Source organism: Zootoca vivipara, chromosome 1, assembly GCF_965207765.1.
Source record: "Zootoca vivipara chromosome 1, rZooViv2.hap1.1, whole genome shotgun sequence".
Classification (NCBI taxonomy): domain Eukaryota; kingdom Metazoa; phylum Chordata; class Lepidosauria; order Squamata; family Lacertidae; genus Zootoca; species Zootoca vivipara.
Window position 1 is genome coordinate 78,626,159 of NC_142582.1, and position 27,406 is coordinate 78,653,564.

Consider the following 27,406-nt stretch of genomic DNA (forward strand, 5'->3'; position numbering starts at 1 on the left):
ACCTACCGGTAGAATCCTTTATAGGCCTCGCACGGCCACGGGTCGACGCAAAGCCCTTGCCGGCCGCGTTGCGTCTGGCGGCCCCAACGCCACCTCTTTCCGGAAGGGGCATCCTTGCAGGCTATCCCTGAGTCAGCAGCCAGGGTCCTTCCTCTCTGCTGCGCGGCCCATGTGGGTCCCCCCCCCTTTGCACGTGGGAAGCTGGCACCAGAGTTTAAAGACACCAGGGTCCTCTTGGCTTATAGAGCAGGTTTCTGTAAGGAAGGAAGCAATCTACGAGTCAGCGGCTGGGTTTGGAGGCCTCTCCCTTGTTTGCTGGGAGACGGCACGTGTCGATTCCAAGTTTGTGTACCCAAGGTATTGTTAAGAGCAGCAAAACGGTCCCGAAAAGGGCAGTAGTAATAATAATAATAATAATAATAATAATAATAATAATAATAATAATAATAATTGGCTGGGCAATCGGAATGAGCAGCGGATGGGAAAACCCCTCTGTGAGAAAAGGTTACAACATGTGGGGATTTTTTTAGTTTAGGGGTCAGGGAGATGAGTTGGGGAAGAGTGTCAGAGGTGCTGGAGGATTGGTGTTCTTATGCTTAGGATGAAAAATGCAATCTTGGGATGGATGGTATTTGCTATTCCCCCCCCCCCGCTATCTCCGTGAAAACTGAAGCCACCCTGCACTGAATTGCTACAATATCTCCTAAAAACTTTACAGGATCTCTAGCTGAAAATGCAGCGCAAGAAAGTGGACAACCGCATCCGGATACTGATTGAGAATGGAGTAGCTGCACGACACAGGACACTTTTTGTTGTCGTAGGGGATCGTAGCAAAGATCAGGTGAAGTGCAGCCCGTGACTTCTTTACTGTAATGTACCGTATATAACCTTCATTTGGCCAGAGCAACAGGTGCTGTTAATGCGCTTGCGGAAAGTGCTGGCTTCTTATTTGGGAGATTTGTGCAAGTAGTTAAAAGAAAAGCAGTGGCCACATGTGTTTGCTTCATTCAGCTTGGGATTGCTCATCATAAATTTAAATTGGGGATGGGGAACTTGCAGCCCTTCAAAAGTTGTTGGATTACAACTCCTGTCATCCCTAACCATTGGCCATGCTGGTTGGGGCTATGGGAGCTGGAGTTCAGCAACATCGGATTCCCTACCCTTGAGTCACATGGTAATTTTCCAGGGACTTTTTACACTGTGACCCATTTCTGCAAAGAAGGTATCTGCAGCGATTTCCATTGTTGTTGTTGTTTTGATACCCACCCTTCACCCCCAAGCTCCAAGGGCAATTTAAAAATACAACATTAAAAACAGTGCAAAATTAATTGCATATATCTCCCAAGTGTCAAAGGCCAGGGTAAAGAGCTGTGCCTCCTTCAGCACAGAGCAGAAATACAGTGAAGATGCTGGATGCACTTCTGCGGGGAGGGAGTTCCATAACTTAGGGGCTGCCACAGATAATTCCATCTCCTGGGTCACCTACCTCCTGAACTGAGGGACTGCCAAGAGGGTCCCCTCTGCTGTGGGTCTGTAGTGAAGGAGAAGCTAAAATCATTGCTGTCTGTGGAAATCTATCTACATATTGCTGGTTCACTTAGGAAAAAATGTCATGAGGTTGTACTTCCATGTGTGCCCACAAATTACTTTTTTAGTTGGAACTTTAACTGTAATAATTACAGAGTGTAGTTCACCCAATGAAGGATCTGGGAGTATTTTATTGATGACAGTTTATATTCCATCCCCATAACTAGTGTTCTCTCGGCAGATTAATAAATAAATGCATTCAAACTATAAACTATAAATAGAGCATGAAACCTATCAAGCAGCAGCATTCTCAAGCACAAAAGTCTTGTTGTGCAATCAGACCTTGTTTCTTGCACACCTTCCCCACCTAGTGCTACATTGAATTCCACACAGTATCTGTCTTTTCAGTTAAGGTTTCTTTCTTTTTTTTAAGTCCCTGTCATGAGTGTCATTTTTATTTTTCCATACCCCATTGTATTGTAGCACAAGGTTATATGTGAAAGTTCGGGCACTTCTCTCAAAAGCGCAGGCAAAGCATAATTCTAATTGTATTTCTAAAACCTTCCTGTTTGCTTTCCAGATGCTTTATTTCAGTGTTGTCTTTGTTCGGAGGTAATAATAGGTTTTATTGCCTTACAGGTAGTCATACTTCATCATATGTTGTCTAAAGCAGCTGTAAAGGCTAGACCATCTGTATTATGGTGTTATAAGAAAGAGCTGGGCTTCAGCAGGTAAAAATGTTTGTATGACTTTTCTTTCTTTTTTTTTTTAAAAATGCAACTATCTGGTGAGGCTCTAAAGCAGTGTTTCCCAACCAGTGTGCCTCCAGATGTTTTGGGACTACAACTCCCATCATCCCTAGCTAGCAAGACCAGTGGTCAGGAATGATGGGAGTTGTAGTTCCAAAACATCTGGAGGCACACTGGTTGGGAAACACTGCTCTAAAGTATTAAATCCTTGAACCTGGTGGGGCTTTATTCTGAGTTAACACGCACGGAATTGCATATTTGAGTATGAGGACTTCCAATTTAATTTCCTGTATTTTCCCTCCAGCCACCGTAAAAAAAGAATGAGGCAGTTGCAGAAGAAGATTAAAACTGGAATGTTAGATCTGAAACAAGATGACCCGTTTGAGTTGTTCATAGCAGCCACAAACATTCGGTACTGTTACTATAACGAGACACACAAAATTCTTGGAAATACTTTCGGCATGTGCGTCCTCCAGGTAGGAAGATGTTCAACATAGGGGAGTCATTTTCTTCAAGTTATTTGGGCAGTTTTTACTTGCTCCTTAACTCTAGGCTTCATCTGCACTATCCATAATGTTCCCTGTAGCGGGTTTCTTTACTCTTGAGTGCAAAATCGTACCAAACGTATTTTCCACATTGCATTACTAACAAAAATAAAAATAATAAAATAAAATGACATTTGATACTTCTGTGAAATACAAGCCACGCTCCGGATAATATCTCAGCTGAACACAGAAGCCTCCAATTAACCATAGTTTCCCATTTTGAGTGAACCATGAAACTATGGTTACCAGCTCCAGAACAAGCCTTCTTAAAATTGGCCAGCTCTCCTTTTTGGGACCAATCTTAAATTGTGCTTTGAAGTTCCGGATTCAGCTAAAAAAGAAACTATGATTAATTGGAGACCTTGATTCAGATGCACTATAAGGCACCTTCCCGAGTTTACTGTTCCATCTAGCACGTCCATTCTTGGCACTGCACATTTTTTACGGGCACATTACTGAAGATGGTGGGTTAATTTTCGGCACAATCTTTTCCAGGACTTTGAAGCTTTGACACCCAATTTGCTGGCTCGTACAGTTGAAACTGTGGAAGGCGGCGGCATCGTGGCGATTCTTCTGAGGACAATGAACTCCCTGAAGCAGCTCTACACAATGACCATGGTATGTATGCCTCCTGAGATGTTTTTATCTGCGCTTAACAGAAAATTGGCCAGCTCTCCTATTTGGGACCATGGCTCAGCGGTAGGACCCATGTGTTGCATTAAAGCTGTTTGTTTATTTCTGCACTTAGCTTCTAAGAAAGTGGCAAGCACGTGGAGTTTTTCTCGGTGTGGAGCTGTAGTTATGGGGAAAGCTTTAGATGCAGAATTTCTAGACATGCAGGTGCTGGAAGCACAAGCATGACAGAAAAGTAGGCTGGCCTACTCAGTCACACGATTGCAGGCAGCACACTTGCTCATGCACCCTAAGCTATAGACTGGTCTGGCTGAGGGCTATGTGCTAATGAGGGCCAGTGTCCATCTCTACTTGGGCCTTTGCTTAGGAATTGGAGAGATAAACTTGAGAACCTTTTAAAGAGCAGTCAGTAAAATGTGGGCATTGGAAAGGAGCACAGTCTAACGAGACAGTGTAATACTTGGCTGTTCTGTGCCTGGGCTTTGTTGCAGTCGTCAGGTTCAAGGCTTCTTTCAGGCTTCGTACAAACAATATTTCTTCTCCCCAGGATGTACACTCTCGCTACCGGACAGAAGCACATCAGGATGTGGTCGGCCGATTCAATGAAAGGTAGGCTGCCCAGCTATTTTGAGCACAGATACTAGCAACCCTTGGAAGGGAAAAGTCTGTTTGTTGAGCCTTTGGGTTAGAAGCGATTCCATGTTGGCCGAAGTACTTGTTGCCCTCTAGTGGACGTTTTAAGGAATAATATGTTCAATTTAAACATAATGGGGTGGTGAATCTTACAAGCTCCAGCCCTGCTCAGAGCTGCCAATTTCCCCCTTTTCTCGCGAGGAAGCCTATTCAGCATAAGGGAATTTCCCTTAAAAAAAGGGAGAACTTGGCAGCTATGGCCCTGCTGCTTAGATTTGTCTCATTGTTTCAGAAGTCTGCATGATTCTAAGTGCATGTTTCTAAATTTAAATGTGAATCCCCCCCACCCCAATTGTATTCATTATTATTGCCCTGTGTCCAAGAGATCATTCGCGAAGCTGTGTACAATCTTTACTAGTTAGGAAATGCATAGCAAGAGTGAGGAACTCCTGGCTCACGAGATACCTTTGGACTCCAATTCCCATTAGCCCTTGCCAGCAAGGCCAGTGAACATGGGAGTTGTGGTCCAATAATACATGGATGGCCACAGGTTTCCCATACCTGTTGCGTAGGGTGGCTGTGCTCAGACTAAATTAAACAGGGTCTAATTTACAACAGTAAAATGTTAGGCCATCTATGATTTTTGCTGTGTAGATTCACTTAGACATGCTCTGCCAACCCTTAAATTAGTTTTTTGGAAACTCACCTGTGCAGGAGGTGACATGCTGTTGAACAAAGTGTATTGCTGAATGTTGGAAGTGTGGCTTGGAGTCCCAAGGCTGACTCTTCCCTAAGCTTTGCTGTGAAGTTGGCAGGGTCTCTGTGTTAACACTGTATTAATGCTAAAGGGAGCTACTATACAGAAGCAGTCTATGCTATCTGGCTTGATGTGCCATCCAGAAACGCTGTTCTTGGATCACCTTATCCACCCATGTACATGAGTTGTAGCTCGAGGAAACATTTTGCAGGCGGAGAACCAGTCAAGTACAACAGTGACAATGGTGCTATGTCCTCTGTCTCATTGCACAGGTTCATTCTTTCTCTGGCATCTTGCAAAACCTGCATGGTGGTTGACGATCAGCTTAACATCCTCCCGATCTCTAGCCACGTAGCAGACATTGCTGCTATTCCACCCCGGTCTCAGGTAAGTAGTTTAAATTCATATAATTCAGATTTTAACTTCAGATTTTCGGATGTTTAGTTTGCAATAACAGGACTTGCCTTTTCAACTTCTTTTAGGTGCTTGGTAAAATAAATGCATGATTTTTAGGAAGGATCTATTTTGCTTCCTCTTGTTTTTCCAACAGGGGAGCCCTCTGTTGCTTCTTGCTCCAAAGGCACAGGGCTTAAAAGCTGTATTTCCAGAAGTACAAATAAAGTTTTTGGAGCCATGCTTGGAGCAGCAGGTCCTGATAACAATAACAAACAGGGCTTGGAAAAGGAGTGAAGTGTTGGAGGGTTCCCCCCCCCAACCCACTAGCCTTCGTCTCTTCATATACATTCAAAGTCAGGATTGCTCCTATGCAGCTAATTTTGCACACTTGCAGGTGCTCTGAGTTGTATCTTTTTGAGGGACAATCCACCATGTTTGGTTAATGAGCAGTAGGATGCTCATTTTCCCATCAAAACAAATTTGTGCAGGCAAGCTGCTTGTGGATTGTGGTGTCTCTTTGCATTCAAGGCCGCAGCCGTTTCTGATTCAGGTGACGTTTTTTGCTCACAGGAGGATAGTCTGAGTCCTCAGGACATGGAGCTGAAGGAACTAAAGGAGAATCTCCAGGACACCCAGCCCGTAGGAGTGCTTGTGGATGGTTGTAAAACCCTGGATCAGGCAAGTATTGCATTGAAACGGGAATAAGGTGATGTAGTTATTTGAGCCCCTCACCCCCATGTGTCCTGTTCATGAAGCTTAGTGAAGCTCAGGATGGTGAGAGGAGCCAGGATATGAGGGGGAATGAAATATATTGCCAGATGCTGGAGAATCTCATCCTCCTCTCAGCAGATAGGGTTTTATGCATGAAATTGGTGTCTGATATTAATACAGAAGTATGTTTTGCACCATCATTATTCAGCTTCTGTATGCCAAAGACCTTTAGATAGCTAAGCTACTTTATTGGACCAATTTCTACTTTTTTGTTTAACCCATGCTTTGCAGCTTCCATTTGGAATTATTTTTTATTTGTCTGCTCTTTCTTTATAGCTGTATAAGGATGTGTAAGAAATCTTACTGAATGAATAAATGAATGATGTGTAAGAAATAAGAATGTGTAAGAAATCTTACTGAATGAATAAATGAATGAACTTGAAATCTTACTAGCATATGCTATTGCTTGCAGCTCTCTAGTTTTGAGGTCTTGCTTTTCTGACCAAACTGTTCTAATATGTTTCCCTGTTGCTAGGCCAAAGCTGTTTTGAAGTTCATTGAAGCCATTTCTGAGAAGACGCTGAGAAGCACCGTGGCTTTAACAGCCGCCCGAGGTCGTGGTAAATCGGCTGCCTTGGGGTTGGCCATAGCTGGAGCAGTGGCTTTTGGGTAAGTTGCTCCGGGGTGTTTTAAGAATGGGTGTGTGTTTAAAAGGTAAAGCCTGAAGGTATTTCTGGAGAACTGGACTCTCCACACAAGTCTGAAAAGAACTGATTCAGTAAGAATGAATATACGTAGGTAATTGCCCCCTGCTCCCAAGTTATGAGCCATAAATAAAAGTTAAAATGGTCCATATACTCACTTTTGCCACATTTAGCTATAGAAATAGTCTCAAACCAATGATTTACTTAGTTAAGGCTGAAATCAGAAATGATTTCAAATATGCTGTGCTCTCAGCCCGGAGGCAGCAATTTAAAAAACACTGCAAAATAACTGATGTAAAAATTTGTAAGTTGTTCTTCCTTCAAGAGGCTCCAGGTGATGTTAAATCCACATTCTCTTTTGAGTCTGGACATAGCTGAAAATGTAGCTCTTCACTTGTTCAAAACTTGTTCTGAAGTGCTAAGGTACAGACACAGATTTACCACTCCAGTGAAAACATGACCAAAGACTATTATAGAAGTACTTCAGTTCTTGGTTCTGTAGCACATGGGTTTGCAGTAGGGGAGCATTTTTCCTACATCAGGTTTTTATATTGTCTTGTAAACTCTGCTTAAACCACCTTCAGTTCCAGTTTCTCTAAAAGCTGGGTCATGTTATAACAATATTTCTTTTAAAAAGCTGATAAATTATTTTGCTGCTTTTACAACATGCTGAATTATTTATATTATTCTTTCAATATTTAGAAAAGATTGTAAAGTTGGTTTCTGTCATGTTTTTCTTTCTTTTTTGCAGCTATTCCAACATTTTTGTCACATCTCCCAGCCCAGATAACCTTCACACCCTGTTTGAATTTGTATTTAAAGGCTTTGATGCTCTGCAGTATCAGGTAATATGAGCAGATATGGATTGGCTCCACAGAGTGCTTTGTGTACATTGCACACGGTTATCCTTCTCCCAAATTTCTTCCCCCTGCCCCTTACAACCGCCTGTGAATAACCCACACAATTCCAGAGAGTTCTCTGACTCTCAGGAGCTGCTTTTAGGCTGTGCAGATTTCTGCAGCGGCAATACAAGAAACCTGTTCCATTCGTGGTGTTCTGGTCATGTTTTTCTAGATTCAGTTCCTTAGTTGTGTATTTATTTCCCATAGGCTTATTCTGCCCTTTCTTCCAGTGGGTTGCAAGGGCGGCTGACAAAACAAATAGCAATACTAACAGTCAAAGCCGTACTGAAAATGTCAAATTATGCAACCAATGGAATAAAACAACAGCAGAACCATCAGAGGGTGGAGGGAAAATTCTTATGCCCTGAGGGCCTGGTGGAATAATGTTTTTGTGTTGTTTTTTTACTTTCATTTAGCCAAAGCATGGAGTTACCAAATATGTGGAACAATTTTAGATAATTATAGCTTCAGATCTTTGAAACCAAACTAGCTATGAAGGGTTGGTGTTGTTTTTTTGTACAAGCTAGGTTGTGTTTTGTTTGGTGTTCCTAATGTGGTTTATGTCTGTCGTTTTCAGGAACACTTGGATTATGAGATCATTCAGTCTCTCAACCCTGAATTTAGCAAAGCAGTCGTCAGAGTGAATGTGTTCAAAGAGCATAGGCAGACTATCCAGGTAGATTTATCTTTGATAGAAGCTTTCTTCGGTTTTCCTTCATGCATGTGTAGACACAATTACCTATTCCTGGCACTCTTCAAATGCTATAACATCTTTGCAAAAGCTCGCTAAGGCTGCTTAACTCCTAGTTAGACTGGTTTATTAAAGCGAGTCTTCAGCGCTGTGTTTTCAGAAGACATGATATATTGTGCTACACCCAATGCCAGGCCCTCAAGCCTAGGGGTTGAATGTGGCGCCCAGACCCCTCTATCTGGCCCTTGGAATTCTCCTCAAGCGCCACTCCTCGCTGCTTCTGCTTTGCATTGTTCTTAGTGTTTTTGCTTAGCTGATTTGCTTGCCTGGATAGGAAAGTATAGAAATAAGGAAAATGTGCTCCGCCCAGCACTGGCCTGTGGCCTCCAGAAGGCTGCTCTCTCCCTCATTTAATCCCCACAACAACCTTGTGAGGTAAGTTAGTCTGAGAGGCAGTGACTGGCCAAAGGTGAGCTTCATGGCTGTGGGGGGATTTGAACCCTGGTCTCCCAGGTCCAAGAATGACTCTCTTACACTACACTGCACCCACACATTCAATTTTGCATGTGACCTGACAGTCCAGGCCCAAGGGCACATATTTTTTTTCTTTACAAAGGTCCCCAAAATTTCCACTGTGGTCCTTGGTGCTAAAATACTTGCTTATCTATGTGAAGAACAGTAAAGGTAAAGGGACCCCTGACCATTAGGTCCAGTCGTGACTGACTCTGGGATTGCGGCGCTCATCTCGCATTATTGGCCGAGGGAGCCGGCATACAGCTTCCAGGTCATGTGACCAGCATGACTAAGCCGCTTTTGGCGAACCAGAGCAGCACACGGAAACGCCGTTTACCTTCTCGCCGTTTACTTTCACTTTGATGTGCTTTCGAACTGCTAGGTTGGCAGCAGCTGGGACCAAGCAACGGGAGCTCACCCCGTCGCAGGGGTGGTCCTTGGTGCTAAAGTACTTGCTTATCTATGTGAAGAACAGTAGGATGCAGTGAATAATAATGTACAACATAGATACACTATGCTACACTTCCCCGAAGCCACTTGGTTAGTTTTGCAGCATAGGCAAGATCTGTACCTGGGATGTTTAGTCCTTGCACATGCACTGGGTTCTCTCTCTGCCTATCCCTTCCTCTCTGCCTCTAAAGCAGTGGTTCCCAACAGGTGGTCCGGGGACCCCCAGGGGTCCGCGAGCTATGCCAGAGGGGTCCGCAAGATGCTATTAGAATAAAAAATATATTGAATATATTTCGTGTGATAACAGATTTTTTGTTTTGGCCGCTTCCTGCATGAGCAGAGTCTAGCGCAAAACTAGAATTAGATAGAGGCAGTAGTTCTGCTGTATGCCGTTAGGTGGCGCTTTACAAACACTACTGTTTTGCAAAGAGGCAGCGCGCGCATTCTACTAACACTCACCTCCTCAAGATGCTTTGCGCGCGTCGGCTTCATTTGTGCGCTACTGCGCAGGTACCCTGTCTTCTCCATTCCCCTCCCTCCTCCCTGGCGCGCGCTGCCTCTTTGCAAAACAGTAGTGTTTGTAAACAAAGCGTTGTTTTTCGCGGAAGCTACAGTTCGCGTAGTTAAAAATGGACCGTTGGTTTAAAAGTGGTTCGTTAAAACGACAAAGGCCTACAGATGAAGAGGAAGAACTGTAAAAAATGTATAAATATAAAATATAAAAAGACTCTTAATTTGGCTCTCACTTTTTAATTTTAGGATTAGGAATTAATGGGGGTCCTTGTCACAATAGTGGCTCGAGGGGTCCTCGAGAAAATTTTGTTGGGAACCCCTGCTCTAAAGTATGCTAGCTCTGGTGTCCAGGTGATGTAAGTTTAATTGTGAAGTCTTTCATCCCTAGGTTAGAACATCTGCTTATACTTCCTCACAATTAGACTGTGCCTGTATTATAAAGGTGTTGTCTGTTTCTGTAACCTCAAAGTCCCCCCCCCTTTAAATCTTTTTCCTGCTCTCTGGAATTATTTTGCGCATTAATAAACAACATCAAAAATCTTAAGGAAAACAAGGTGGTTGATCTTCAAATGGAGCTAAGTCTTTTTTGGTGATCACTTGTAGCCAAAGAAGGTTGTCTTCCATGAATATATGGTCTTAATAGTGTGTCTGTAAGTGACTGTGGAGGCCAATTCCAGAATTCTGGTGGCCAATTCTGGAGCTAAGTATGAGTTAAAGAAATCATTGATATTTGTTGTGGATTCCTTTCTGGTTGGTTGAACGCTCAGCAGAGAATGGCCATCTACTTAGAAATAGTAGTAGTTATTATTATTATTATTATTATTTTAAAAAAATCACATTTTTTATTATTTCTTGACAAGTATATCCACCCTGCTGATGCTGTGAAACTGGGGCAAGCTGAGCTTGTGGTGATTGATGAAGCTGCTGCTATCCCACTCCCACTGGTGAAAAACCTGTTAGGCCCTTACCTAGTCTTCATGGCTTCTACAATCAATGGGTAAGTTCTTCGTTCTAGCTTACTTGCCTTAAATCTGCTCTAAGGGTTTCTGTGACTCTTAGCAGGACTGCTCCCACACCATACACTTAAAGCACCATGACACTACTTTAAACAGTCTTGGCTTTCCCCAAAGATTTCTGAGAGCTGTAGTTTGTTAAAGGTGCTGGAAGTTGTTAGACAATCCCTATTCCCCCCCCCCCCCACGGAGCTAAAATTCCCAGGGTTCCCTGTGATTGATTATAAAAGCACTCTGGGAAAAGTAGCTTTCTGATTCACAGGCAGGTTTCCCATCCCTTGATTTCCCATCCCCTGGTTACTCCTACTTGCCTGCTGAATATGTGAATTATTTCCCTCAAAATTTATTGTGCTGTAGCTGAACACCTGATGATACTAATGCTATTTCTTTGGTCACTAATCTGTCATGGCTCACTGACGCGCATGGAAGTCTTCCCTTGATACTACAGGAATCAAGAGCTTTGCTTGTTTTGTGTGTCTCTTTTCACTCGACTGCTTTGTCTGTCTGTTATTAATAGGTATGAGGGTACTGGCCGTTCCCTCTCCCTGAAGCTGATCCAGCAGTTACGGCAACAGAGTGCACAAGCACAGGCCAATATGACAGCAGAGAACAAGGCCACGACAACGCTGAAACTGTCCTCAGGTATAGTCGCTCCACAGAGCTGAGAAACTCCAGGCTGCATAATGTGACACCCGCACTGCGGAAGTACAGCATGTACATTTCTCAGATATGTGCCAAAGAGTGGTTCTTGACACAGGAGAAATCCCCCCCCCACACACACACCAAAAAAACAACTGCAGGAAATGGATGCAAGAGCTTTGAGCTGCTGTCACCATTAGGTGTCTTGGACCTGAAAGTGTAGTGCTGAATCGAGAAAATCCAAGGCAACTTCTTGGCTTTTGTTCATTTTTAGTGCCTGGGTTGTGGACCAGCTTTTCCTGACAGGCTGCATACTTTTTTTTTGTCTCCTGGCAGTGGACAAAACAGTAGGTTCCAAGCATTATCTGCCTAACATGGAGGGCTGGCAGTGTGAGAAGCTGTAATTCGGCAGCGTTGAGAGGGCTTTCAGGGCTTGTGAGGAGGACACAACCTGCTGACGCATTCTTGGGAGTTTAATGTGAAAACACTTCCCATTTGGGGCTTTTGGAGCTGAGGGGACTCAATCCTTCATTTTTAAGTTTGTTTTGTACACTGCTCGGTTTTCTTTGTGACACACAGTTGTGTGTTTATATCACATTTTAGCTATTAGAAAATTTGGTTGAATATTCTCTCTGTGTGTTGTTTTTTAGGTAAACGTAAACCACTTAGCAATTTTTATTTCATTAAGTAGTGTAAAATGTATATAAGTAGAAATAATTCTTTCCCCAACCTGTTGTCCTCCAAATGGAAGGCACCAGTTTAGGAAACACTGGGGTGTAATAGTTTTGTTTTTCCCTATCTCCTTTGTTTTGGTATTTTGTATGGGAATTGGCCATGGACTTAATTTTTTCACTTTTGTTTTGCGCTTTCGTCTCTTTCTTTCTTTTTCTCTCTCTCTCTCCAGCCCGCTCTTTGCATGAAGTTTCCCTCCAGGAATCCATTAGGTATGCCCCGGGAGATCCAGTCGAAAAGTGGCTGAACGACTTGCTGTGTTTGGATTGCCTCAACATCACAAGGATTATATCTGGCTGCCCACTGCCCGAAACCTGTGACCTGTATCCTTCCTGCTGGAGCTTATTCTCGTGCCGTGTGTGGCCTTTAGCAGCCCCACAGGGAGTAAGAGAGATGGGAAATTGGCAGGAATTCAGTATCAAGCTCTGTTGATCGTTCCAACAGGGCAAACCTTTCAGCTTGCCAGATGGAATGATCCTCTCTCTTCTCCTGCTGCATACCGTTCCCAGGAAATTACTCCCTTCCCAGGTCCTTCCTAGAGTGAGACACAGGTGAGATGGCCCTTAACCCATGGCACTCAGATACTACGTGAACAGGGACACCCTCTTCTGCTATCACCGAGCATCAGAGACTTTTCTCCAAAGGCTGATGGCGCTGTACGTAGCTTCTCATTACAAGGTTGGTGGCACTTTTCCTGTTGCCAGCTTCTGCTGGAGATTGGGGGACCTTTGACCTTCCTTGCTGAGCTGTGGTTGGACAAAAATCATAAGTGCTTTTCCTTGTGGTTCTTTTTCTTTCTGATTCCTTCAGTTCCCCTCTTTCCTTCGGGTCACCACTGTCACCGTTGCGGACAGACTCCCAACCCTTCACAACAGTGAGAGAGGGGACTGTTGGGGGCTGGGGTAAGGAGAGAGATGGCAAAAGTCACCCCCACTGCCCTGCCAACAGGAGTGATCCCTCAGCTGAATGCCACTTGAGAAGCTCCTGCTGGTTGGAGCAAGATCAGTATTTGCAGTTGGATGGAAGAAAACAAAACCTATTTTTACATACACTCTTATATACTATATACACTCTGCTGTATCAAAATGACCCTATATAGCTTGATGTTTGATGCTGATGGTCTTCATTGCTTCCAAGAGAGTTCTCTGTGCAAAAAATCCCTCCAAAGCTTGTAATGCAGATAAATCAGAAGCAGTGAACTAGTTGCTCATCAGATGAGAAACGAATATAATTGTTTGTGTGTGTTTAGAGGACTAATTCTGTGACCCAATGGCTGTGTTTCCAGAACTCTCCCAATGACCTCCAGATGCTTTCAGATGCTCCTGCCCATCACCTCTTCTGCCTTCTGCCACCCGTTGCACCTACCCAGAATTCTTTGCCAGAAGTGCTTGCTGTCGTTCAGGTAAGAGAGGGCACAGAGGGCTGGGCGCAGACTACATTGGCTTCGCTATTGAAATTAATGGGACTTGCTGTAAATGGAACTAACAGAGCAATCCTAACCCCAGCCGGGGGCCAGCAGGGCAGAGTGGAGGGCCAGATTGACAGCTGCGTCACAAGCCCTGCTGCTTGTGTTGGCTAGGGCAGTATTGTGTCTGGGGTTTTGGGGAGGAAAAATTTCCTTTGTTGTGCCATCTCCAAGCTGGTGCAGCTGAGAGACAAAAGAATTGGATCCCTTTGGGGACTCAAAGGGTTTGATGGTCCAGTCCCAAACACCCCATTTGGGTGCTTTCTGTCAGCTAGCTCTGGTGGAAGAATTGCCAGTGGCAGCTTCCTGGGATCTCTGCCCTGGTGGAGTCTCCCAGCCAGCCGCACTTCTCTTCATGGGCAGCAGAGAGCAGCAGAGGGGCAACTGCACACCTTTCTAAGCTCTCTCTCATCAACATCAGGGTGGGTGTTTAGATTGCACCCAGAGCTTACACTGGATCCAACCCAAAGCCTTTTGTGTTTGAAGAGCCCAGATAGCAAGCTGTGGAAAATCGGGTATCTGATAAAGGCTGCAAATCCTACATCAGAGAGCTAACCTTTTCATCATTGACTGCTAGGGGAATTTACCGTATCCCCCCTATCCCGACTCCTATTTTTCGGGACCACAAATTTGCCCAAAGTTGTTGAGCTTCTTTTGGTGTGCTGTGCTGTTTGGGAAATTAACAGCATTGCACGAGGGCTCAGTTGATACAGATTTGCACCGCTGTTTCTACTTCAGGAAACTATTGTATTGGCCAGGGGGAAAGGGGAGGGGACCAGAGTATAAGCCACTCCCTTAAAAATCCACAGGCACTCACACCCATTCTGTTTTTCAGCAGCTATATCATAAAATCCAATTTTTGTAACGTCGCAACTTTAAGCCGCACTTTAACTTTCCACGGACAGAATTTGGGGGAAAAGGCGAGGCTTATATTCAGGCCAATACGCTATGTGACAGGAACAAAACAACTCCCTAGAGCAGTGGTGGCCAAACTTGGCCCTCCAGCTGTTTGGGGACTACAGTTCCCATCCTCCCTGACCACTGGTCCTGTTAGCTAGGGATTATGGGAGTTGTAGTCCCAAAACAGCTGGAGGGCCAAGTTTGGCCACCATTGCCCTGGAGGCTGTTTCAAGCTGTTCTTATGGTTGGTGTGCATATTGCAGGGAGAACTGCTTTATGGGAGCAGAAGAGGACCCCAAAAATACCTCAGACCTCTAAGACATAACATTTATGGATTAAATTGCCTTAGTCTGTTGAAGTACTGTGCTTTAGTCTAGCACTAAATCCCATGTCTCATTTATTCTCCCCACTTTTGGCAGGTATGTTTGGAGGGAGAGATCGCCCGTCAGTCTATTATGAACAGTCTGTCGAGGGGGAAGAAAGCATCGGGAGATCTCATTCCATGGAGCGTCTCAGAGCAGGTAACTGATCAGCTTCTCAGTTGCATCTCAGGTGTTTGGTGGTGTTCTGCACTTTTATGTAATATTATTCTTCAATTCCATTTGATGATTGCTTCATTTCTTCTTAATTTTTATTTCTTTCTTTTTTTCCAAATAAATTTTTATTATTTTCTCAAACATAAAATTACTAATATACAGAAAAGAAAAATAGACATCCATAAAGCAATTCATCTTTTACATTTCTATTATTATTTACTATATACATTCCATTGTTCTGCCGAACACAACTTCCTCCTTTTCCCTTCTCGGTTTTCTAAGCCATCATCATATATATTGCGCTTTATCCCATCCATATCTCTGTCATCTTTTTGATTACATTACCATATTTGAATATATCTATATTGTTTCTGTTGTAGGTTTTATGTCAATCCTGTTAGTGTCTTTATAGTCTTACAGTATTCCTTCAGATATTCCACAAACTTACTCCAATCTTTTTGGAACTTCTGGTCTTCTTCTTAATTTTTATTTCCAGTTCCAAGATCCTGACTTTGGTAGTCTCTCTGGTGGGAGAGTTGTTCGCATTGCAGTCCATCCTGATTATCAAGGGGTAATGTATTTTATTCTTCTGTTGCTAGCATTTGAAAGAAATCCTGCAAATACCATTTTTTTGGGATCTTACTTTTTTCCTGCTTCAGAAGCCTAGAGGCAGGAAAAAACAGGGTTTTTAGCAAACTGCTTACTTAAGACGCATTAGTTTGGGCCTTATATTTCCCACTACCCTGGCTTCTTTGGGCAGGATATAAATTTAAAGAAAAAACAATATGTATGGAATGTATATTCTGGTGTCTGTTTGTGTTGGAAACTTTTTCTAACTAATAATCATCTGTGGTTGCAGAGTGATGCTGACCTGGTCATGTAAATCAGGGATGAGGAACCCATGGTCCTCCAGATGGTGTTAAACTCCAGCCCCAGGCAGCATGGCCCAATGGTCAGGGATGATGGAAGTTGTAGTCTATGAACATCTGAAGGGGCCACATGTTCTTCATCCCAATGTGAAATGAGCTTGATGTCTGAAATGCTGAGCTTCCTGAAGGAGCCAGGTTGTAAGAGCTTTCTCTTTCTCAAAGGTGCATCCTTTCTTTCAAAACCCTTTTCTTCCCAGATGGGTTATGGCAGCCGAGCTCTGCGTTTGCTGCAGATGTACTATGAAGGCAAGTTTCCTTGTTTGGAAGAAAAAGTGACTCAGAAGCCAAGAGAAATTGCTACCGTGAGCAGTGAGGTAGGAAGGCTAGCTCAGCCAGTAGAGCATGAGACTCTTAATTTCAAGGTTGTGGGTTTGTGCCCCACCTTGGGCAAAAGATTCCTGCATTGCAAGGGGTTGGACTAGATGACCCTCGTGGTCCCTTCCAACTCTCATGATTCTGTTGAGATTTAATAATAATAAATAATAATAATATAATAATAATAATAATAATAATAATATAGATTATTTGTACCCCGCCCATCCAGCTGGGTTTTCCCAGCCACTCTGGGCAGCTTCCAACAAAGATTAAAATACATTAAACTGTCACACGTTAAAAACTTCTCTAAACAGGGCTGCCTTCAGATGTTTTCTAAATGTCAGGTAGTTGTTTATCTCTTTGACATCTGTTGGGAGGGCGTTCCACAGGGCGGGCGCCACTACCGAGAAGGCCCTCTCCTGGTTGCCTGTAGCTTTGCTTCTTACAGTGAGGGAACTGCCAGAGGCCCTCGGCGCTGGACCTCAGTGTCCGGGCAGAATGATGGGGGTGGAGATGTTCCTTCAGGTATACTGGAATGAGGCCGTTTAGGGCTTTAAAGGTCAGCACCAACACTTTGAATTGTGTTCGGAAATGTACTGGGAGCCTGGTGTTATATGGTCTCAGTTTCTGGGTCACCTTCAAAGGTAGCCCCATGTAGAGAACTTTGCAGTAGTCCAAGCGGGAGATAACTAGAGCATGCAAACCACTCAGGACCAGGGAGTCCTCCACACCAGCCCGCCCCCTGTCCCCCAAGAACAGTACTTCTGTCTTGTCAGGATTCAACCTCAATCCATTTGCCGCCATCCATCCTCCAACCGCCTCCAGACACTCACACAGGACCTTCACCGCCTTCACTGGTTCTGATTTGAAAGAAAGGTAGAGCTGGGTATCACCCACATATTGATGGACACCCAGGCCAAACCCCCTGATCATGTAGATGTTAAAAACCATGGGGGAGAGGACGGAACCCTGAGGCACCCCATAAGTGAGGCCCCAGGGGTCTGAACACTCATCCCCCCCACCACTTTCTGGACACGGCCCAGGAGGAAGGAGCTGAACCACTGTATAACAGTGCTCCCAGCTCCTCTAGATTTGCTTTTAAGAGGTCCACATGGGGATTGCATTTTGTTTATACCTCTTCAGTCTGCTTTCCACTGAACAAGCAAATTTCAAGACATGTTTCTGGCCACTCACCCGCTTGCTAAGTGATCTGCTGTTTTTTTGTGTTGTTTTAGGCGGTCAGTTTATTACAAGAAGCTGTGATGCCTCGGAAAGATTTGCCACCTCTGCTTCTCAAACTGAGCGAGAGGCAAGCTGAGAATCTGGACTATCTTGGTGTGTCTTACGGTTTGACACCAAGGCTGCTCAAGTAAGCACTTTGATGCATTTGTATCATCTGCTGGGAGAGGCGAAGAGATCCCTGTGCCATTGTGATACCAGGCGTACACAGGATTGCATCAATAGCTTCCGGCCACAATGGACTCTTTTCTGCCTTCACTGTTGGAGGCAGTATAGCTCTGGGTACCAGTTGCTGGGGATCACAAGGGAGGAGGGCTTTGCTACTATCAGGTCCTCCTTGTGGGGCCATCCTATAGGTATCTGGCTTGCCACTATGGGAAAAGGGTGCCAGATGAGGGCTTTTCTGACGTTCTTAACAGCTACTGTATACTGAAGTCGGGTATCTGTGTGTTTTGCAAAGCATGAAATCTTCAGACCAAGTGCAATTTCTTACCTTGGGCTGTTTTGCCTGTTTTGGATTGTTCACAATGAAGGTACAATCTGGTTAAATTTGCGCACAGTAGAACACGTCTCTCAGGGGTTCTTTAGCTGTGATTCCTGAATTGCAGGCAGTTGGACTTAGATGAACCTTGGGGTGCCTTCCAACTCTACAATTCTAGGGTTCCAAGTCCTATTGAAATGAAGGGAGCGGTACAAGAACATCGTTCTGCATAGATGTGCTGTTACCGGTTACTTCAGTTAGCTTCTTCCATACACCTGGATACTATACATAAGGACTGTGCTGAAATATTCTCCAGTGTGTAGATCAAAACAACTTACTTTCATGGAATTTTTTTTTGAGTTGATTTGATCTACCCGGAGCTAGAGCAAGGACTCCCCCCATCTCCTCCCTCCCATGTGCCCCCTGCACCTCACCCGAATCTGCTCTGGAGGGTCATGTTCTGGAGGGCCAGAACAGCAAGTGATGGGGTGGGGTGGGGAAGCAGAGGGGAGATAATTATTTCTGGCAAGTTGAAATGCTTGCACTGAATGGCACAATATTGAATTGCACCCACAGATTATCCAATTTTTGTCACAGCTCCAGTGCCATTCCCTCTTCCCCCTCTTTGCTGCTTCCTTCCTAAATTAATCACAACGGTGATCACACAAGAAATGTGGCGAGGTCACAGGGCCATGGACTTCCTCACATTTGAAGGTGTTAGTGAGAGCAACAAGGGAAAGAAGAAATAAATGGAGGTGGTTGCAAGGAGTGGTGGAAAAAGGCTTGGTGTCTTTTGGTCACAAATGCCTGGGGGAAATAGTGTGTAGCTTTGGCTCAGCCCTAAGCATAAATAAATATTGTGCAATTACTTTGTGTTTTATAGACTATCAGTATACGATCAGCATTCTCTTGACGGGCTATAAGTAAGTTTTTGTTTTTCTCTTCTACCAGGTTTTGGAAACGAGCTGGATTTGTACCAGTTTATCTGAGGCAGACTCCTGTAAGTTTCATTTCATTGCTCAAGACCCCAATAGTGCTGGAATGTTTTTTGGTTCTGATGATCCCTGTAAGGAAAACAAAGATTATATTGCAATGGCAATGTGATAGCTTTTTTATAATCTTATTTTTATTATTTTGACAAAGTAATAATAATAAAAATAAATAAATAAGAATAAAAATGTGCACCCCATCCCCAGACCATTCCATTGTAACTCTCCAACCTCCCAAAATTTCAACACCTCTTGCGATGGTTTGACCCCTTTCCATTTTAACGGTAAAAATTCTACAGACACCTTCCATATCTTCTCAAAATCATTTCTCCTGCATATTCCCTATCTTATCCTCAATAGCACATGCTAATTTATCATTAATAGCTACATCTTACACCTCTTCATACCATACCATTCCATTCCATTCCATTTTATATCCACCTTGCCCCTTCCACTTCCTAGCTATAATAACTTGTACATCTGTCAATACATTTGTGAGCAAGTCCTTCAAAGTCTGTGAATCTTCCACCCCATCATAAATAGATAATAATGCTACCTCTGGACTTTTGGTCAGCTTTAAGGCAATTATTTCTGTTATTTCTGAGATAGTTTTTGGATTATTAAGCTGTAGTTTATCTTATACTCTTCAGCATTTCAAAAATGTTTGGTGTATATTTATTGAACAATCAGTTAGGCATTATTTAATTGGTTGACAGCCTTACTATAGATCCAGTGAGTGTTATTGGTTTGCCTAGGTGGGGTTTGTTTGCATAAATCAGGTGTTTGGTTTTAAAATGGTTTCATTTTGATCACTTCAGTGACTAGTTCTTTGTAGTCATCGGACATATACAGTGAAATAATAGTTTAAAAGTTTTCACTTTGCACCAATAATGTCCCTGAAGTTTGGGATTCCATAGTTTTCTAGTATACCAAGACTTGGCAACTTATAATGCTCACCTCCAGTCTGAAGTGAGCATTGTGACCCTATGGTTCTCCTCCAGCTCTGATAATCTGAGCCAGAAAAGAACTCCAGCTTGAAACCTCATCAGTCACCTGATGTGATCTGAAGCAGGATGTGATATGAAATGGAACAGTAATTTGGTTCTGAATTACCCAAGCTACCTTTTGGTTAAAGCAGAATCCAGTTTGCACTGAGACTATAGTAATGTGCTATAGTAATTAGCAGTTATTGCTGTTGACTATCTTGTGCAGGCATCCCCAAACTTGGCCCTCAAGATATTTTGCGACTACAATTCCCATAATCCCTGACCACTGGTCCTGTTAGCTAGGGATGATGGGAGTTGTAGTCCCAAAACATCTGGAGGGCCGAGTTTGGGGATGCCTGATCTTGTGTGTTTTCTGATAAACTTGTTTATTTTCTGCTGCTGTTTATTGTTGAAAAGACTCAACAGCTCATACAATGTTGCAGCTACAAGCAATACCTTTATTTTCCAGAATGATCTGACTGGGGAGCACTCATGTATCATGCTGAAGACCTTGAATGAAGAGGAAGAGAGTGAGCAGGAGAACTGGCTAAGTGCCTTCTGGAAAGGTGACTAGTATGAATGATGTTTCAGTGCTGTTTTGAGCTGCCGTTTTAGGGTTGCGTGGGTTCCTCTGAATAAAAGGTATACTCTTGCATGAAAAGTAGCCATCAACTTTAGCCCCAGTGGTGACTTTGACCCCACAGTTTCACGTGGAGAGTTGGTGGTCAAGTCCCCTTAAAAGGATTTGACAGCCCCCCACAACAAATTACTGTTAATCAGCCTTTAGTATGGTCAGTTATACATGAAGTAGTAAACCAGGTTTTGTTTCCATTTGTCCTGCAGATTTCAGGAGGAGGTTTCTCTCCCTTTTGTCATATCAGTTCAGCACTTTCTCTCCTTCGTTAGCTTTGAACATTTTGCAAAACAGGAATATCAAGCAGCCACCTCAACCCCGTAAGTAAATATCTGCAAAGCTCCCTGGAGGGCATTTTGTAAAACTAAAGAGTACTAAAGCAAATCCCAGGGGAAAAAATGCATGCATCGCATTAAAAAATAAAGAAGGTCTTCAATAAATATACACAGTACTCTGCTTACTCTGGTCCAAGAGCATTCTCTTCCTTGAAAAGCTTCTTGCATTTCCATGCTGAGAAAGGGGATCCTTTACGGAAGACATCAGATTGGCTATCCCCGCCTTACATAGCATAAGACGCTAAAATGAGCTACTAGCCAAACACTGCTCTGCTTCCTGTTCTTAACACCTAGATAGCAAGTGTAATTTATCTCTGTCTTGTTTTTCTTTCCCTTCTTGCCACTCCACTCAAAATTTAATTCATGGTTTGCTAAGCAATCAGCCGCAATGAATTAGAAGCTGTTTTTATCCCTTATGACTTGAAGAGGCTGGAGATGTACTCAAGGAACATGGTGGACTATCACTTGATTATGGACATGATTCCAGCTATCTCTAAGATGTACTTTCTCAACCAGCTTGGAGATATGACCCTTTCTGCTACTCAGTCTGTAAGTATCATGTGTTTAGCTAGCGTCTTGTTAATACAAGTCCTCTCATTTGATGGCCATTTAGCAACCTCCAAATCTTTGCTACACTTGTGACCTTGACATTTCCCCCTGGAACTCAGTGGCATCTTTGGGTTTTCCAGTTTTCCTCTTAGCCTGAAACTCATCAGGACAAGATCCACAAAGCAATTGTCTTGGAACTACATCAGGTGCCCTTGAACCCTAATTTAGAGCCCAACTTCTGAATCAAACAGTAACTGTGAATTAAGGCACTTGCTCAAGATAATCCATGCAGGTTGATTGCAGCACCCCTTATCTGAAGACCTCTCCAACCTATTTGAGGGGGCATTTGTGGCTCATATAGGCCATCAGCAGTCAGTGGAAGAGTGCAGAACGTAATGCAGGCATTGGGAATTGATTCCATTTTTTAAAAGCCTCTGGCAGTTTGTAAGTGGTGCTTTGTAGCCTACCTGCATCTTAGACTCTGTGTGTGAAATTAGTGGAGCAAATGAATGCCTTATGTTTTGTTGCCACTGAACTTGGCAAAGGGCAGTAGACAAGTGTTGCGGGAGCAAAACAGAGCAAAAGGAAAGGCTAAGGGAAGAAAATTAGAAAATCTGGCATAGGTAGATCTTGCATGTGATAAAACAGAAACAAGGGAGCAACAGAAAAGGGGTGCAGATCTTTGTTGTTGCATATTGAAGAGAGCATAAGTGATGTACTTTGTGCACAGAGGAAAGAGAGCACACTTCATAGTGGAGAAGATGTGGTCTGTGGTGGTTTGCTGGGGGACTTTGCAGTTTGTGTTTTTTGGTGGTTCACATCGCAAAGAGAGAAGAGGGGGATTGGCAAGGAATGCGTTAAAAATGAGTACGGCGTTAAAATGGTAGCAAAATGCTACTCTACCATTGATGTGATGTGATCTTCCTGGACTAATAAAAATGTAACATGGCCTTTTAAGTTTTGTGCAGCTAAATTTTTGAAAGGACAGGAAATTGCTGGTCAAAAATAATAATGATATGAAAGGGTTCTGACAAAGGCCAGACTTTTCATTCTGTTGAATCAAAGCCAGGAAACTCGCTTTTCTTCCAGGCTCTTCTTCTTGGGATTGGTCTCCAGCACAAATCTGTGGATCAGTTGGAGAAAGAGATAGAGCTGCCTTGTGGCCAATTGATGGGCCTTTTCAACAGGTCTATCCGCAAGGTGGTTCAGGTAAATATGGTTTTTTGATTGTTGCATTTGGGAGGATTACCTGTATGGTGGAACAGTGTTGGTGTCCAGATCCAATAGTATAGGATCTAAACTTAACTTCCATATGTTTTGCTTTGAACAACTCCCCCTTGTATCATAGGCTCTCTTAGGTTGGTTCTTCAGATGTGGGTAAATGTTTTTGAGGCTCAAACTCTGTATGATGCTTAGCTGTGTGTACATCTCCCTTGTTTTCTTTTTTTAATAAATGAGAAGCAGCCAAGATTTAGCAAAGTGGGGGAATGGACTGCTCAACTCGATTTCTATTCCTGTTTGTTTTCTACCCAAAATGGCACCTCCTCTAGGTGAGAAAACACTACGGTGGAAGAGGATTTTGAATGGACCAATGATTGGAAGGGAATGTGTTAAGCAGCTCCTCCCCTCCCTTGAGCATTTCACTCATTTCAAGATGTGTGTTGCACTTGACTGACCATTGTGTACTGTTTGAACATGGTGCAGAGCAGAATTTAATTTTGCCAGTTGGTTATGCAAAGTAATCTTGTATTTCTACTATATAAGGAGCCATTGCATGGATGATCATTAGTAACTTATAGGGAACCAATGGTACCACCAATAAAATGTATCAAGCGTTTCATCCTTAACCAATGAGTGACGACTCTGATGGTAATTTCTCCCTCCTAGTTGTTCAACACTATCCTGGAAAAGGCTGTGGAAGAGCAGATGGCAGTAACCAAAGACGTTGTAATGGAGCCAACTCTGAAATCCATAAATGAGGATTTGGTAAATTGTGTTTTCATATTGAGATTCTAAATACTCGTGCTATGTATGTAGAGGTTTCTACCACCACCCCTTCATGCCAGTGCAATATTTCCTTTAATCCACACTTCTATGGATGATTATTTTGCCAATGGCTATGAGCCCTGATAGCTAAACAAAACCTCCATGTACAAAAGTAGTCACCCCTGAATATTAGACAGCAGTATTGACTGCCAGGGATGGTGGTAGCTGTGACCCTCTAGGTTTTGTTGGACTGCAAGTTCCATATCTGTGAACTAGTGGGAACTTTTGTCTGGTCTTATAAGTACTGTTTATTTTATTTATTAAATTTCTATACTGCCCTTCATCTAAGGATCACACAAAGTTTACAATATAAAGTGGTTTATGCTACAGTCGTACCTTAGTTGTCAAAAAGCTTTGTTCTCGAACGGTTGTGTCTCCCAAACGATCAAAACCCGGAAGTGACTGTTCTGGTTTTCGAACTTCCGCAGCTTCCGATTGGCTGCATCAGCTTCCTGCAACCAATCAGAAGCCACACTTTGGTTTCTGAACGCTTTGGAAGTCGAACGGACTTTTGGAACAGATTCCGTTCGACTTCCAAGGTACGACTGTATTATCTTTTGAAGAAAGCTTGCCAATAGCTTGCACCTTTTCCTATCTCAGTTTTTATAACTAGCAGTGCATAACACAAATGCATGGTGTTAATCATATTATGGTGAGACAATCTTCCTTGGAATTATCACTGCTTCATCTAAAATCCCAAAATTTCACAGTGGGCAGTGCCTTCATTAGAACTATCCAAAATGTCACAAAATAATGGCAAGCTTTAAAGTTATCTGGAACTCTTCCTCAGTCAATATGTTATGCAAAGCAAGAGTTGAGAGGACATGGGAAAAAATATAAAAAACACAGAAGTACAAAGAAAGGGCTGGATGTTGTAGCCATTAGATCAGCTTTTAGATTTGGTTCCATTATGGAATTTGCAGATGGGATAAGTGTGTCCTAGGTGCCAAAGGTATCAGGTTCAAATCTAGGATTGTGGGGCAGAGAAGCATTGGCTGCTCAGCCTTTTTTGTTGTGTGTTTGGCTTCAGAACTGTATATTTTTAAATAACCCTATTCAGCATTCATTTTTTTTAAAAAAAATGTTTTTTCGATGCAGGAAGAAGCAGCAAAAGAATTTCAGGAAAAACACAAGCAAGATGTTGGGAAGTTGAAAGATCTGGACTTTTCACAGTAAGCCTTCGTAATTTGTAGTAAATAAATCCACAGTCTCCAGGAAAGGTATCAAGAAGTCTCAGCTAATTCACCATGTCATCTAAATAGCCCAAGGATGCTACAGGGAAAATATATTCTTGCTTTGGTTTCACGTATGAAGGGCCACCCATTCATACTATCCATTGTGTTGGCTAAGGCAGATGTTGACATGATAATACAGATCACATTGCTTTGTTTAGGAACCAAATGGCTTGATAAAGCTAGCCTGATGGGTCTGAGGCACTTCAGGATAAGTTTTGCCATTTTCCCAACTTCACTTGGTCACTTCCCCACAAGCTTCAGTGGAATATGCTCAAAGCCCTGTAACCTCTTGATAGAAGTAGATGGCAACAGGGTGCCATTTTTTGTCTTATTTGTGGATGTGATCTAAGGCCTCTTGAAATACAAAACTCATGTGGCCTTCTGAGGCACAGGCCTGCGGTTCCAGAATTTTCTCACTGATGCCCTTACCAGGGCAGGCATTCTGCAAATGTTTTTCCCCTCCCAAAAGGTCACTGACTTTTTATTGTTTTCCAGTTGTGGTGTAACTCTTGTGGCTTTTTAATGAGATTGCTGTCAGTTTCTGAATGTCTTGCAAATAGGGTTTGACTATCAAGAGCCTAAAATTAATTTCTGTGATCCATTCTCCAAAGGCTGCTGAAGTTTTTTAAGAAAACACCCCCAAAACATTTGACCTTGCTTTTAATCTTCTTTTAAGGTCCATTAGGTATAGAGGGATCAACCAATCTGAATATTTGAAGTTCTTCACAAATTGCTTAGTCTCTACCATATTTCTTCTAAGATGTGGATGCAATGCCAACTTAGGTATCAAACTATGGTTAGAGGAGGGGGCTGCAGGATTGGGTCCCGTCAGCCCTATCTGCCTGCCACCTCCTTGGGCTGATTTTAATTTTGACCATACTAATAATGATGGGAGGTTTTTAGTAGTTGTTTGGATGGTGATAGCATTTGAGTCATTTGAAGGGCAGGTTCAGACGTCCACCTTTTTTAAAAAAAAAAAAACTTTCGACTTGCAGGCTCTCTTTCAGATGAATGTACCTGATCATGTTCTTTCTTGTCGTTAACCAATGCCTGCACGACAACTAGCATTGCTGCAAAATAAACCAGTATTTTCTGATCAAGGGTCCTCCATTTTAAATATTAAAAAAAACCTACAATTCTTCTCACTTAGGTATGTTATCCGAGGAGATGATGAAGAATGGAATGAAGTGTTGACCAAAGCAGGACAGAATGCTTCCATTGTCAGCCTCAAAAGGTAGTGATGCACGCTTCTCAAAGGGTTGGCAATACTGGGAAACTGAAGGATTAAATGAAGAAGAGAAAAGTTTCTATCTCAATACATTCTCTTCCATTCCCAACCAACCAGAGGAAGGAATCAGAGAAAGTAACCCTTGTACGGGTGCTACACAATATTGGGGCCACCACTGAGTGTGCCCTGTCTCACAAAGCCAGTTGTGTGGGATGGAATATAGAGCAGGGGCTTAGAAGATGGCTTGAGCCAAGTAGAGTAGCTTCTTAGTGAATCTTTTATTTTTATTTTGGAGAAGATCAGTTTGGCTCTGCATTCGACCTTCGGGTATAGGGCAGTATATAAATTCAACAAATGAAATGAACTCCTAAATCTTCAGAAGCCAAAATATTTAACTTTCAATCTCAAGAAATGTTAATTTAAGGAAGCTCATGGAAGAAGAGCTTCCCATGCGCCCTCCTGCCTGTGCATTAGAAGCTCCCACCCCCTAGGTGCCCCTTCACAAACCCTGGGGAGATGTGCAGGACGCTGTAAGGAAAAGGAAGGGATGGGCAACTTTCCTAAGTTAATGTAACTTGGTATAAAAAAATTATCTCCACCAGAGCTATCTCTAAAGTGGTTTTTTCTTCCTGCCCATTCTATCATGGAGAGACGATATTAGGGCTTAATGTATTTCACTATGCCATAAGTATTGCATGTTGAATACTGAAATAGGTGTATTCCAGTTGCATTTAGAAAAAAACGTTTCTAGACCATATTGTTGTTAAAGCATAGCTGCCAAGTTTTCCCTTTTCTCGCGAGGAAGCCTATTCAGCATAAGGGAAAATCCCTTTAAAAAAGGGATAACTTGGCAGCTATGTGTTAAAGAAATGAAAGTGTTAGAAAAATGCCTGTTTTGCATCTCAACACATGGGAAGGTCTATGACAGGCATCCCCAAACTTCGGTCCTCCAGATGTTTTGGACTACAATTCCCATCTTACCCGACCACTGGTCCTGTTAGCTAAGGATCATGGGAGTTGTAGGCCAAAACATCTGGAGGGGATGCCTGGTCTATGACATCAAGTGGTTAGACTCTCAAGCCTTAAGGCAAGGTCTTAGAGCCCTGCATAGCTCCTTTCTCATCTCAGTGTCTGCCATAAGCAGAATGACTTATGTAAACAAGCATATATAGTCAAACTTGCTTAAATCAGAGACCACTTTCTAGAGGTTGCATCTACACTTGCCCATCCATGAACAGAAGCATTTATTCTGATTATTGAAGGGACTCTGAATCCAGCAGAGGTTACCTACTAGGAGGGATGGAAGGTGGTTTTTCCTTCCCTTACTACCACCTTTCACACCATCCCCAAGTGAATCCACACACCCTTCCTGGTGATCTTCCTGCAGAAGGTGGGAGAAAACAAAGCGATATTATGTTTTTTAGCTCAAAG

The 27,406-nt window shown here is 43.0% G+C and overlaps 1 protein-coding gene across 1 annotated transcript in view; it reads left to right on the plus strand.

Moving 5' to 3' along the window:
• Window positions 1-27,406, plus strand: part of NAT10 (N-acetyltransferase 10) — a 28,905-nt gene continuing 1,499 nt past the window's right edge. Inside the window, exons 1-28 of the mRNA XM_060274905.2 lie at window positions 1-357; window positions 719-841; window positions 2,167-2,258; window positions 2,581-2,752; window positions 3,317-3,439; window positions 4,002-4,063; window positions 5,117-5,231; window positions 5,811-5,918; window positions 6,487-6,620; window positions 7,407-7,500; window positions 8,135-8,233; window positions 10,585-10,721; window positions 11,255-11,379; window positions 12,281-12,431; window positions 12,690-12,786; window positions 13,394-13,510; window positions 14,893-14,994; window positions 15,506-15,580; window positions 16,136-16,252; window positions 17,489-17,622; window positions 18,925-18,973; window positions 20,418-20,514; window positions 20,792-20,902; window positions 21,294-21,466; window positions 22,556-22,675; window positions 23,354-23,452; window positions 24,611-24,684; window positions 25,898-25,981. Coding sequence (XP_060130888.2) covers window positions 734-841; window positions 2,167-2,258; window positions 2,581-2,752; window positions 3,317-3,439; window positions 4,002-4,063; window positions 5,117-5,231; window positions 5,811-5,918; window positions 6,487-6,620; window positions 7,407-7,500; window positions 8,135-8,233; window positions 10,585-10,721; window positions 11,255-11,379; window positions 12,281-12,431; window positions 12,690-12,786; window positions 13,394-13,510; window positions 14,893-14,994; window positions 15,506-15,580; window positions 16,136-16,252; window positions 17,489-17,622; window positions 18,925-18,973; window positions 20,418-20,514; window positions 20,792-20,902; window positions 21,294-21,466; window positions 22,556-22,675; window positions 23,354-23,452; window positions 24,611-24,684; window positions 25,898-25,981 — 2,969 coding nt within the window. The 5' untranslated portion in view covers window positions 1-357; window positions 719-733. The remainder of the gene's footprint in view (window positions 358-718; window positions 842-2,166; window positions 2,259-2,580; window positions 2,753-3,316; window positions 3,440-4,001; window positions 4,064-5,116; window positions 5,232-5,810; window positions 5,919-6,486; window positions 6,621-7,406; window positions 7,501-8,134; window positions 8,234-10,584; window positions 10,722-11,254; window positions 11,380-12,280; window positions 12,432-12,689; window positions 12,787-13,393; window positions 13,511-14,892; window positions 14,995-15,505; window positions 15,581-16,135; window positions 16,253-17,488; window positions 17,623-18,924; window positions 18,974-20,417; window positions 20,515-20,791; window positions 20,903-21,293; window positions 21,467-22,555; window positions 22,676-23,353; window positions 23,453-24,610; window positions 24,685-25,897; window positions 25,982-27,406) is intronic.